This window comes from Geospiza fortis, unplaced genomic scaffold (assembly GCF_000277835.1).
Source record: "Geospiza fortis unplaced genomic scaffold, GeoFor_1.0 scaffold41, whole genome shotgun sequence".
NCBI lineage: Eukaryota > Metazoa > Chordata > Aves > Passeriformes > Thraupidae > Geospiza > Geospiza fortis.
Genome location: NW_005054299.1, coordinates 11,359,674 through 11,373,388, shown reverse-complemented (window position 1 = coordinate 11,373,388; position 13,715 = coordinate 11,359,674). Strand labels below are relative to the sequence as shown.

At 41.2% G+C, this 13,715-nt stretch overlaps 1 protein-coding gene across 2 annotated transcripts in view; it reads left to right on the top strand.

The window, feature by feature from the left end:
- Positions 1-13,715, top strand: part of DAAM2 (dishevelled associated activator of morphogenesis 2) — a 203,397-nt gene that overhangs the window by 82,487 nt on the left and 107,195 nt on the right. For both annotated transcript variants that reach the window (XM_031060132.1, XM_031060127.1), the window contains one exon: positions 5-207. In XM_031060132.1, coding sequence (XP_030915992.1) covers positions 34-207 — 174 coding nt within the window. In that variant the 5' untranslated portion in view covers positions 5-33. The remainder of the gene's footprint in view (positions 1-4; positions 208-13,715) is intronic.

The window sequence follows — 13,715 nt, the reverse complement described above, 5'->3', positions numbered from 1 at the left end:
ACAGAACAATATTAGAAGATAGCACCATACACCATGATCATGGCCCCCCGGAAGAGGAATCGTCATGCGTTGGGGTTTCTTTGTTGTTTTGGAGGCAGCGACCTCCCTGAAATCAACCTCAAGGATAATAATCCCCTCCAATTCCTTGAGTTTTCTGTCCCAATCCCACCAGCAGAAGAGCTCAATGCCAGATTTGCCGAACTTGTGGTAAGTTTCTGGTGACAGATTGATATATTTATGAGGTGGATGGACTTTTCCCTTTAAAAGAGTAATAAGAATAAGAGGATTTAAGAGATTTATTAGAGTGCTTCTGTTGAAGTTTTTAAAAAAATCTTTTCATTCTTTTATGACTGGTTATTTGGTAGGAGAAAGATGGCAAGCAACAGGATGGATGATAGTGGCACTGGGTATAAGTACAATAAAATGTTTAAATGTGTTTATTTATTCTCATAGCACTATGTAGGATTGAGCATGTTAGAAGGAACCTCTCAAGTTCTCTGGAGAGAGCTGACAGTCAATTTCTTGTTTACAGCTTTGGGATAAAATCTGCTGTATAGTGTAATGAAGTGGAAAGTCTTAGGGTTTGCAGATCTGTGAAGTGAGGGCTATTTGGTTTTGTTGATGAGTAGCATTCTGCTGGTGAGGTATAAGAATCAGGTGACCATGCTAATTATGTTTCATCACACAGCTGCCTTTGAACCATGAAATGGTGCTGTTGCAGCAACAGCCATAAACAGGAAGAGAAGGAATCATTTCAGATGAACTTTGTTGTTTTCTTTTGTGGTAAATGTTGCAGACTCCAGGAGCCAGACACTTGCTTTTCATGCCTGGCATCAAATGACTTCACTGTCTTTGTCTTCTTGTTCAGCCGGAATGCAAAACACAGGCAGAGGTCATAGGGCTGGGTTGTTTTGCAAACTGTGTCGTAAAGGTGATGCCCATTTGATGCAGCTGATTAGGTTTCTCATTACCATTCTGAGACTGGAGCTTATGTAAAGTGAGATATCTGTAAGTGTGTATATGCCTGAGGAGTGCAACTGAGGTGAGGAATAGAACAAAAAATACTGGATCTCAGCATTGGAGGAATTTGCCAGTAGTCTTCCTATGTTACACTTGTAACATTAGCCCAATAAATTCTTGTCCATGACCATAGCTTTGAAATGCTATAGCAATGAGAAGAACCATGTCATTTGCATATGCAAATGGAGGTTAATATATGGGCAACTATGGTCTGTCATATCAAATACAGGGACAGTTGTTCTTTGTCAGATCAGTGATCTGACATCCTAGCCCAGGCTTCAGGTTCAAGATGGGGTCCAAAGCAAATGGCAAGGGAAAAATACAAGGTGTTGGAGACTATAATGTGTGGCCATAGGGTGGTCTTTTCCAGGATGCTCTCCAACCTTCTAACAGTTTTCAGCTCAAGGACTTCCTCAGTCGGAAGTTGCCTTCTGTGTACGTAGTAAATTGGTATGGATTTCTTTTCCATTAACTTTACACTTACCCAGTACCCATTAGGATTTTCAGTATTCTGTGGCAAGGGCACATAAATCAGTCAATAGGATTTACAGCTGTTTCAGGAAGAAGAATGTGTTCAGCAGAAGAGTCTATTTGCTTTGCATTAATTTGCAAATGGAGAATCTCCTCTTATGGAAATATTTCACAAAATTCTGGTCTATATTTAGGTCAGTTTTCTTTTTACGTGTGACAACTTGAGTCCCTCTTAGAAAATGCAGCTGTCTGACTGTGGAGAATTCCTGGTGGTGACAGGTATCTCTCAAGAGTAAGAGTGTAACCTGTAATCTGCTCTGCTGACAATTTATTTCTGGATGCTGCTTAACGGTTGGTTTTCGCATGCAAAGCTTGAACTGCTGTATCAAAGTTCAGCTCTCTCCAGTACCAGGATCCACTGAAGCATTCAATCTAGCCTTGCTGAAGACGTCACCAACAGATGTGCTTTGCTCCTGAACTTGGCTTCTTAAACCTTGAACTTGTTTACCTTTGGGTCATAGTGAAAGACCTGCTTGAGTTGCTGCTGGGCTTTTGCTTACTGAGAAGGGTATCAGTTTTATGAGGAGTTTGAGAGTTTGTGGTGGTATTAATGATGCTTTTAACTTCTAGTTTTATGTCTGGCAAATACTGGTGTTCCATGTGCTTGCTTGTGGCAAAACAGCTCGCAGCTGCCTTATGGAAGTCTATTAAAAAGTATAATTTATAATGTTTCTGGTGCAAAATTTAATGACAAGTATATGTGATGATCTGTAAAAACTTTTGGCCCCAGCACTTTGAGAGTTGTTGGTTTTTGCTGTAACTTATTAAATGTGCTGACAGCTTGTAACTGGCATATGCATTTCAAACAAATGAAGCCATTGAAATGAAAACAGATCATATTTAGTTCTTATATTTAATGATAGCACCCTAGCCATCGTTGCATGAGAAGTGAGATGGGAAAGAAAAGTGCTGTTTTTCAGAAGGGTAATGGTGTACATCACACATTTTTATGAAGCAGACAGATAAGATGTCCATAGGAGTTCCTGATTAGACAGGTAACATGCAAGCAGTTGAGGGCTTTATGTGTGAGAGAACCTGGGCCGGAAACTGGGCTGGCAAAATGCAGACTTTGCCTAGAAGGGCTAGTTTGTCCACAGGCCTGGATTAATGCATGTTCTGTGAGACACTAAAATAAACCAGGCTACATCTGTATTGACAGCTCAGATGAGATTTTAATTGGATTAGAAAGATTCAGTCTGTAAATGCAGCAGGGTAAATCAGCGACCTGGAAGTGCCTGAGAGAGCTCTGTGCTGTGTGCTCGCTCCCTGCTGCTTATCCGTTAGGGTCTAGTCGGGGTGCACTTGTACTATATAAAAACCAGATTTGAGTGTAAAGCCTTTTGACCCAAATCCCCAAGTGAAATGATAACACCAACATCATCTGAGATGTGTAGTGAGAAGACCATTTGTGTTAGCTCCCTAAAGCAGGCCCAGGGGGTATAGCATCATCTTGCCATCTGCTCTGCAAAGGGTATAATGAAACATTGGTGTGGTTGAATGAATTTTTAAAAGCCTTATTTTTTCCCCTTGTTGCAGTTAAAATCTGGGGCATTTTTCCCATGGAAGAGTTAATGACAAGAAAAGCTGAGCATGGCTGTGCTGGAGAAGTCTCCCTTGTGATGAGTTTTCCAATCCAGTAAATATTCAGTATGTTTCTACCTCCCTTTCTGAGGAAAACTGGCATTTTGAGGATCAGGATCAGGAGCATGTCTTCTGTTGTTGTTGTGCTACTTAAACTTAAGTTCCATGAAAAGTGAATTTGGAGATGTCCATATTTCAAGGGGAAGAAATTAGGAATGACCCATTCCAAGCTTTCAAACTTGCTTGTGTAGCCTCCAGACTGAAGCAGATACACGTGTGTGAGCTGCTCTGTTTGGGAGATGTACCATGCAGCTATGTAATGGCAGCTGCCTGACTGGACTCTGACCAAGGCAGTGACTGTGCGATGATAAGCTGATGCTGATTTCAGCTGAAACGCCTGCTCTTGTTGACCCTCAACCAGAAAAACAATTCTAGGCTTATGTATTACTTGAAGCTGGATCCTGTGTTTATGCCTTGTCTGATTAATCAGAAAATTAAAACAGAAAGAGTTACTCCTGATAGGCCCTAAATTCTGACTTGATTTATTGCACTGGGAACGTGTGCATAGAGTAGGTCTGAATGAAGACGATGGCTTATGGTGATTTGGAATGATTTGGTTTGGGCTAAGACAGGAGGTGATTTACCAGCTCTCAGGCCATCTGCTGGTAGTGACTGCCTTGGGATGAATGCAGCGGTAGCAGTACAGGTAAGTTCTTATCAAAGTCTACATGTACAAAATACAAAGCAAACAAAAATGTTTATGACCACAAGTTTTGTCCTCCAAAGGCGGCTTTTGTGAAAGAGGACAGAACAGCTGGGTTTAGCATATTCCCTTCAATGAACAAGCAGAGAGGGAAGTTGTAGGCAGCAGGGTGTGTGGACTGGTCCTGTACCTTGCAAATTGTAAAACTGGCCCTACCTGACCATCGAGGCTGATGTGACCAGTATCACTTCTGTTTCCATACTGCCATATAGTGGTGAAGTACTGCTGCTGATGGTGGTCTGTTGGTGGTCTCCAAAATGATTTTGTGCCTGCTGGCAAGAATATCTGTGCTAGACACATGTTTTCCCTTCTACAGAAAACTACAGAAGGATCTGGAAAAACTATTGTAAGGCAAAGGAAGTAACTTTTTTTCATGGAACAGATTCTCTATGTCCTTGTTCATACTTCTTAGCACGAGTGTATTTTTGTCACAGTGGATTCTGATACTTTCTCCTGGTTGTTAGAATCCAGGACTCTTCCAGATGGTTTAAGGAGGTGTGCTGTTTGATGCATCTAGATCTCTTATAACAGCAGCCTGATCCCAGATTGCAACTCAGACTGTACCAAGAAGGGTGACTTAAATGCTAGCAATTCAGAAAAAAACAAACAAAAAAAAAAAAAATTGAAGAATGCTAGCACAGAGGAAAGAGCAATGTGAAAAGCTTGTGCTTTTGTTGTTTCTGTTTTGTTAGTGACTGTGACATGGCCATGATATTTGAGAAGGTGGAGTGCAAGATTCTTTATTTTAAGATGCAAGGTCCTTGGGGCAGAAATGGAATTGTCTTTTGAGTTTACGTTTTCAAAGTTGATAGTATCGTTATATCCTTCAAACTTGAATGAGTTCCTTCGGCACATGAGATTCTTATACTGGGGAAGATTTGAGAAATGCTTACTGCTATACTTTTGTGGTCTTATCTGCCCTTGAAGCATTCTCGCATTTAGCTCAGGTGGGATATTGGACTGGAATTCCCTGTCGTCGTTTATCTTACATTGCATTTGAATCCACTTCATTTTCAGTTTGGGAGTTTCTTCCTCCTTCTTTTTTTCCTTTTTTTTTATAATTTTTTTTCTCTGAGTCCTTAAGGAAGAAGTTTTGTTGGCTTTCTGGGTACTTTTGTCCATATTGACGTTTACCATCTTCACAAGCTTTTCCAGAACAAAACTTAATAGATACTTTTGGCATAAAATCTAAAGGTACATTATTTATAGTTGAGGAGCAGCATAAATACTTAGGAACACTCTCTATTTGAAAAATTTAGAATTATCCATCATCTGTTTTGGCCTGCCTTTAAAATTTCTTCTCATTCATTGAATTGCTGAGAGAGGTAGGTTGGTTCTCAGGTGAGGCAGCCTACACTCTTCTCTCTCTCCCCCTCTAGATCTAGCACTGTGGTCCTATTGCAAACCCCCAGATTTTGTAGAGAAGATGGATGTGGAGCTATTATATATTCCTGAACAATAAGACCACTGAATTCAAACTCATATTTTCCCTGTAAGGTTGCCTGAGTGCAATTAAATGAAGATGGAAGCAAGTGCTGAATCAAGGTTTCTGTCCTTCCTTCAGCCCATTCTGGGAATCATGATTGAAACTGTGACCTTGGTTTCTGTCTGCAGCGCCCTGCCACAGTGACCACAAGAACATGGAAGTATGTCCCTTCTTGACGCAGCCCTAAATTCAACTCAGTCTTTCATCTCATCACCTCTGAGTTCATTATATGGAATATAATGCCTGAGCATTAAAGTTGGCTCACCTTCTGAATTAAAGATGAACTAGAGAAGGTATCTAGCTGGAAAAAAAAAAAAAACGGCAGTGAACAAATCCCTTCCTAAGTAAATCAGTGTCTTCATCTTTTCCTGAAACAGAACTGTGGACGTAGGCTGATGTTTGCTCCTGTTTTTGTGTTACAGTGCTTTCTTGATTTCTCAACACACCAGGCTAGTATTTGTGAGCACTTTAGTGCCAGAATGCTGAAAAGAGTTTATTAGTCTTCTCTAAGTACATGAGCCATCCACATAACTGGTATCTGTGCTAATTCTCTCGGCACAGAGGCAAAGGAACAGTGGGGCATCATAGACATGCTTATATTAGCATTGGATGAAGTGACCAGTAGCATAAAGTTTGGAAAAATTCTGATCTTTGCTTTCTCTGTGAAATCTCTTCACATCTGTTCCTTCTCTGCCTTAAAAGAGAGTAAAACTCTGTGATTATTATCTTGTTTCCCAGAGGAGAGAAAATTGAGAAAAGGAAGGAAAAGAGTTTTATATTGAAAGTAAGGTAAAGCATGGAAATATCTGGGAATTTGTTTATTTATTTCGTCAAAGGAAGCAAAGCAATTTCTGAGCAAGGCATAAGTTTGGCACACACTGGATAACATACCTTCAGCAGCTACAGGGAGATGAGATCCAAACCTAAATAACTGTAGTAGTGGTTTCCACTGCAAACAGCTGACTTTGAAGTAGCAAGTTCCCTTCATGCCTGGTTCTCCCTTGCAGACCATTTAGTGTAATGGATACAACATAAAGCTCAGATGAAAACTAGGCTTCACCACACTGAATAAGCACTCCCATATATCACCAGTCCCACTCAAGCTTGCCAGGTCCTAGCTGTGGCAGTGTTTGTGAGGCCCTGTTTTTGTCTCTGCAGCCTGCAAGAGTATTTATGTGGCAAGAAGTACAATAAATGCTTCCACTGTGATCTTTCATGTGACTATAGGCAATATATGTCAATGTATGTAGGAACAAGAGGACATCAGGTCTGTTTGTATGTGTTTGCTGCTGGGCTTGAAGAAAAAAGTTCCCTATTTCTCCTCCAGCTCTCCTGTAATATTTCTGGGAAGCAGAGATGCAGTGTTACCTATTCTGTCTCAGTATGGAGCAACACCTTTCCAGAAAAGTATCTTCCGTGTGTGAAGCTTATTGAAGTCCTTTGTTTCTCATTGAAAGATTGTGACTTAAAAAGACATGCATCATAGGTCCTTGCTTCAACCCCCAAACACTTGTCATGTGCATTGATAACTGCATTTACTGTCATTTAAGTTCATGTGTGTTACTAAGATCTAAGTGTTTAGTTTCAAATTAATAGTCTTTTGAGTCATTCTGTCCTAATCCTGGACTCATTTGAATACAGGGATTTCCTTTCTGTGTCACTTGCCCTGCATGTAAATCATAATTTCAGACTCTGCCTCTCATTGGCCTGCAGCTTTGAGTTGTTGCTAAATGCAAATTTCTGTGCAACCATAATTTAAAAGTCCCTCTATTCTCTTTTTCCCATAGGAGGAAGTTATTTAATTCCATCTTCCCATCCCTCATCCCTTCTGTGCTTCTCTGTAATTAATTAATCTACCTAATCTGTCAGGAAGTGTAATGCCAAACACGATTGACAGCTGGAGAGGTCCTTCATTTTTATTTGTATTTGATGAGCTCTGACTTCAGCAAACTAGAAGGCTTTGCTGGCCTTGGCTCAGTAGAGACTCCCCACCCCAGTTATTACTTCCTTTCTTGCACTTAATGAGGATGAACCAGTGGCGGTTGTAAGAAAATGCTGCTGGTGAGACCAAGGCAGAAGTTTCCTGAAAAGAGGCTCATATTCAGGAAGAAGCCTTGGCATTGCCCTCTGAGTAGAAGATGCTGTCTCTGAAAGTAGAAAAAAATCCAAAACTTTGAGGCAGCAAATCACTTTCTTCACTGATGGTGGCCAGGCCACAAAAACATCCCTTTCTTTTGGGTTAGTTTATAGTTGGCAGATCAATATTTTTCATGCACTCGGATGCAGTTGTCTTCTATTATAATAATGGCAAAAGAACTGTGTGGTTTAAAATTTCTGAAGCAAAGGGTACTGAGGCTCAGGAGGTAAAAGCTCTTATGGTATCAAAGTCTGTCTAGTTATGCACAAAATTGCTTTATGTCCAGAATAGTCCAAGGTTGTACATACTCAGGATTCCTCTTTTTAATTTTTCCACACGGGATATGTTTCTTCTTCCTGCTCTACAGAAAGAGTTTTTCATAATGTTGGTTCTGCTTTACATGTGTCTCATATGCAAAACACGTGCACATGTCCCTGATTTTAATGCACATAGCACTACAAAAAGCTTTCTGTAGTTGAATTCAAGTCCAAATGCATAAGAGGTGTTGCATTTTAAGCATTGTGGCAGAGACAGCTTCCCTTTTCAGGTGCTCACCTATGTCTGGATTCCTGTGATAGGGACAGGCTTACGGCCTGAGTGCAGCACCAGCTACTTTCTCACTTCAGGCTCCCTTCCAGCAGGTGCAGCTGGTTGGCAGCTCCCAGCTCCCTGACCAGCTGTGTAAGAAGCAGCAGTCGCTATGCAAATGTGTGAGACACAGCTGCTGGGAGAGGAGCTGGAGATGGGAGCCAGGTCTCACACTCCATGTCTGAGAATCAATAGAGCTGTGTAAACAAATGCAAATCCAGACCTGGTCTTATGTGTGAGATGTTGGGTGTGAAGGAGCTGGGGGTGTCACCAAAGCACCTGTGCAGCTTTAAGGATTTTGTACAGGCATACACTGTGTTTTAGATCTTGTTGCTTTACTACAAAGCTTATGGACAAATGAACCCAATGTAAACCAGTTCAGTTTCACTGAAGACAGTAGTGGAGTTACATCATTCTCCATTGACTGAAATTTGGCCTGTGTGGTATTTTTTGTGTCTGTGGCGGTTGTTGGCTTCTGAATATCCCAAGAAGAGCATACTGAATGCCTTTCTGAAAAGTGGGAAGGGTCATGGTCATGGTTGGAATACTTGAAGGGAGTGTCTGAGTGTGTTCTGAGAATTATTTACTTACAGTAGACATGACATGCCTGAGGAAGCTCTCAGAGGACTACATACTTTTTAACAGGGCAGTGCTGTTTCATGGGAACACGCAGGGAAATGCATGTCGTTCATCTAGGGCAAAAGAGGAGAAGTACTGGATTTTGGGACCACAATAGATATGTAGCTTGGGATATGGAAGGAGAGGAAAGAACAGATCTACCACTAGAGGATGGAAGTGCTAAGTTGTTAATCTTATGTCTCCCCTATATTGAATGCTCCAGAGCTGTCATGATATCCTAACCCTGAAATCATGGATAGGGTAGATATGCTTAATATTCAGAAATCCTGTGGTTGTGTGTTTCTAACACCTTTAGCACCTGATTTGCTAATACTGTCATGTTTTGGCATAGCTGCAAGTGTTAACATAATATAACAAAGCTCTACTCTGGCCTTTTTCCTTAGTAAGGCATAATTAATATTTGAATGATTTTTGTGTTCCACTATGGCTATAACGAAGTGTCAGCAACTTTCTGGATTGAGCCTGAAGGCTGCTGAAGTGATAAAACACTGAGATGATATTAATAGTAGGAGTCATACATGCTAGCTGGAAGGATCAGATTAATTTATCTCTATTTCAGCTTTCTGGAGCTTTCCCAGCTATACTTGGATGGATACAGAATAGACCATTTTCTACCCTCCTACTAGAATGGCATCAACATTCTTATATATTTCCTGCCATTTTGTCTGATGACTTAGAGAGTGGGTGCTCTTCAGTAGAAATAGCATAAACAGCAGCAGTACAGGAATGTCCTCTTGCCCCAACATTTTGGGATGGCTTCTCTGAGTATGATTCCTGCCCTTCTGTGGTTTCTGTCCTTCAATTCTCTTTATTAGTGTCTTATGTTTTTCAGAGTTCTATTTGATGGCTTAGAAATCTATTATTAAGACCTCATCCTTCACCTTTTGTAGAGAGTATTTGAATCTAGATTTGGTCTGCTAAGGAAAGGTGGGAGATAGATAATATGGGAGGAGAAAATGCCAGCTGGAAATGCATCTATGGGAAAGGACAAGAGGAAAGTACCATGTCTTGCAAAGACCGCATTGACCAGATTGTAACTGGACAGGAGATTGTGATAGGAAGGAAAAGTGTCTTCCACAGTATTGAAGAAAAAGACACAACAAATGAAGTAGCTGTGGTGCTGAAGGGAGAGTGAAGACCGATTGCAAAGATGGACATGATATGGAATTAGTGCTAGGCCAAGATGATCTTTTGGCTGTGCTGTTGGAGTGAATGAACGGTGATCAAGGGAGGTTGAATGACAGATGTCTATTTCTTCTGCAGCTTATAGAGGAAGGGCCAGACCTGAGATACTGTAGGAAGTATGTTTTGATACTTAGCCTGATGTCAGCAAGAAAGGGGAAGCCAGATCCCTCTGTCAATGGAGACCTTATAAGTTTGTAATAATTTATAATAATTCCTTGCCTGAAGCTGGGGAAGCAGTGAAATTTTCCAGTGAAGAGAAGAGGTTGAGAAATAGGATGGGATGTGTCTTGCCAGATAGTACTTATCTTTAGGGAGGTAGACTGTAGCTGGGGTTTTAGAGGAACTGTTAACAAAATAAGATAATTGAATGGAGAAGATGATAACAATCATGAAGTATCATCTGTTTAATATGTTGACTAAGATTAGTTTCTGTAGTTGCTCACCCAGTAACAATTTATATCAGGTATAATCTTGGCTCTGATAGTGTATCATACAACCTAAGGGGGAGCAGGAGAAAAGGGTTTGTAATTATGTCATGTCTCTGTGCCCTTCTGTAGGTGGATTCTATCTTCAAACAATACTCAAGGTTGTTTATCATTTAGGGGACCTGTTGAGGTGATTTGGGATTGCTCTTTCATTGTTGGAGGGAAATGGCCTCTTCTTTGCCTGGTGTGCAAGACTCCAAGGTGGAGAGCACAAGGTGCTACAGGTGAGGTGGATGGAGTAGCACCTTTTTAGGGCATGAGTTTTTTAGGCCAACAGTTTCCTGGCACCTTGCTCCACACTAGGAGAAGCTTTTGGTGTCACTGAACATAGCAGAGGTCCTTCTGTTCATCCTTCAGCACCAGGTGGGAGCAGCACATGGAAAGTAAGTGTCAGAAGGTGCTTTTTCTGTCACTCATCACACCAGACTGCCACTCTGCTCTGTTTTGATGTTTTTTATTCTTAGGCAGTACAGACAGATGCCTTCCACCTGGCACTGTAACAGCACTGACCCAGGGCTTTTAACATTAGCTACCTTGTCTGTAAGCTTGATGGGAGGAAAGCTTTCCAAAGACATTTCATTTTCCTAGCTACCCCTGCAAATTTACACAACTAAATGCATGCATTTGTGAGGGTTTTTTTTTTCCTTGTGTGAAACAGGGAATAGTAATGCTTTTAAGGCCAGTTTTAATGCATAATTGTAGCCAGATTGAAAAGATGCTGAAAAGATGAAGCATGTGTAGATTATAGGCAGCACAGGAGTCTTCCAATGGCAAATGTCTTGTGTTTGAAGAACTTGGGAGCAAATTTCTATTGCTGCCTCCTGTCATAGACATTGCCCTGCTCTTATCTACCTGTTCTTTTTGTAGGGAGAATCTGATGCAAGACACCACTGCCTTCCTGTAGACCCACTGATGTATGCAAAAAGGCCCTAGTTGATATTTGTGTATTCTATGCACTTTTACATTAAAAACACTTCAGGGTGTCTTTTAATTTTGCAGTTTGCCATCATTTGTTGACCACATAAAGGAAAGGAAAGACTGCCCACACTTAACAACCTTTGGAAAAGGTTAGCAGCATGCACAACAGTGTTATGCAATAGTTTACTAGGTGGAGGCTTGAAGAATAACTTCTCCAAAGGAAATTACAAGGGGAAAGCAGATTGCAGTTTCGCAGTTTGGAAGGTGTCCAGGGAGATCCCTGAGTCATGGAAAATCCATTGGGATTGCTTTAGTGGCTGTGTTTCAGCATTACATCTTGAATAGAGAGGAACAGCTGCACAAGTTCTGTTGGTTGGTGTGAAGCTGTTGGCTTATACATTAATGATGTGGAAGAACTTTGGATTACAAATGCTTAACCAGATACTAAATGCAATTATGATTTGTTGTTAGGAGACAATGCAAGGCACGTGCTCATTGTTCTCTTATTCTTTTTGCTGTGTTTTGTGAAAATTTCTGATAATTTATTTAGTGGCAACAGGGAGAGAAAAGTGTTTTAGGTGGTGTTTTTTTAAGCCCAGTGATGTCAGTGCCGTAGTTTATGTTCTGCTTATCAGAATACTTGAGCAATGAGACAGGACAGGGTGTGAGTGAATAACCAAATATACTGTCATGCCTTCAATTCACTGTTTGACTATGGAAATACACTGTTTATGTGAGGGAAGAGAATTGTGAATTTCCCTCCTCTTCAACCCAAAGGAGCCTTATATGTAGATGATATTCTTGCTGGTCTGGACTGATTAGTAGTAAATACAGATCATCTTTATTTATTGAAGTAAAAGTTAACAATTAGTGAAAAGGAGACTGATAAACTTCTCAGTCTATTCTATGTTGGAAATCCATGCTGTAGATTATAGAGCGAGCCACTGTTAGAGGTGGTTAAGCTCAGAGGTTTAGTCTGTTACAATTTAAAAGAGGTTATTTAATTAATATTTTCCACTGGCGTAAATCCAGAGTAAGTGCACTCAATTTAATGGAGTTTGAGGCATTCTGATTTCTGGTTTGCACTACCAAATTTGAAATAATAACTCAGAGGGCAAGAGAACAACTAAACTAGCTTCTGATTTTGCTTTTGTCTGTGTAAACCTGAACTTCTGCCAGAAAATGATGTTGATTTAGTGGAATTCCTGTGAGTTTACCCTGTGTATAAGTTTGAGCATGTGCTTCTAAGCTGCACAACCAAAGCTCAACAAGATGTTAATTTTGCTCATTAAATTCTTAACCAGTGTCTCAGTTCCTCCTGCCCTTTTATGTAATATTTTATCAGAGATTTAAAGGTCAGCCAAGCTCTGACTTACCCTTGTTTTCCTCTATAGGGGCATATGGCAAATAGGATGCACACAAGAGGATAAAGCTGTGAGGGGAGGAGTAGGTGGCACTGGCGCCCCTGGAAATTCAGGCTGCCTTTGGCAGAGCAGCAGCAGCAATCCCCAGCCCACATTTTGAAGGTTGAGCCAGCAGGGCTGTGTTTGGGCAGGAAGTGATCAGAGAGGTGTGTGCCTGTATGCTTTGGCACAGTCTAGACTGTGAATTGCTCCAGCCTAGGAACCTCCTCTGAACTCATTAGTATTAAAACAGAACAGAGGGGACTTTGTAGGGAGGGAGAGGGTGTGGAAGCCGGAAAGGTAGCAGTTTAGATGGCAGTTTCCTAATAACCTTTCCCACAACTGCCTTCCCATACAGGGTCTCACCTAGAGGACCTTGGCACGAGAAACAAACCCGGGCACAGGGAGGGGGAAGGGAGAGAGGAAATTAGGGGAGGGAAAGGAAATAAGGGGTGGAAAATGGGCACTGTGCTGAAACAGCAGATTTTTATTTAGTGTTATATATGCTGATGCTGGAAGCTCTGTTTGAGAGAGGTATTTGGTACCATGTATATAATCAGAATGTGGAGGTAAATTTGGCACTTGTACCAGAGCACTTGCAACCTGTCACAGTGAAAAAATGTATCGAGGAGAGGTAGAACAGCTTAAGTTCTGTTTGGTGTTTTCATTTAATTGACTGGATGGTGAAATACAGAGCACATCTATTAGGAAATGATCATCAATTTGATCCAGGAATATCCTGGATTGCTTATGCTCTGCTCTGCTGTCCCTCCAGCAGATATGGGAGTGGTTGAAGTCTCCCAGGAGGACCAGGGTTTGTGACTGTGAGGCTGCTCCTGTCTGTCTACGGAAGGGCTTCCTGGCCAGACAGCCTACAGCAGACTCCCCTGTCATGTCACTTGTCCCTGTCCTCCCTTGAACCTGACCCACAAGTTTCTAGTCAGCTCCTCACCCATCCCCAGGTGGAACTCCATGCATT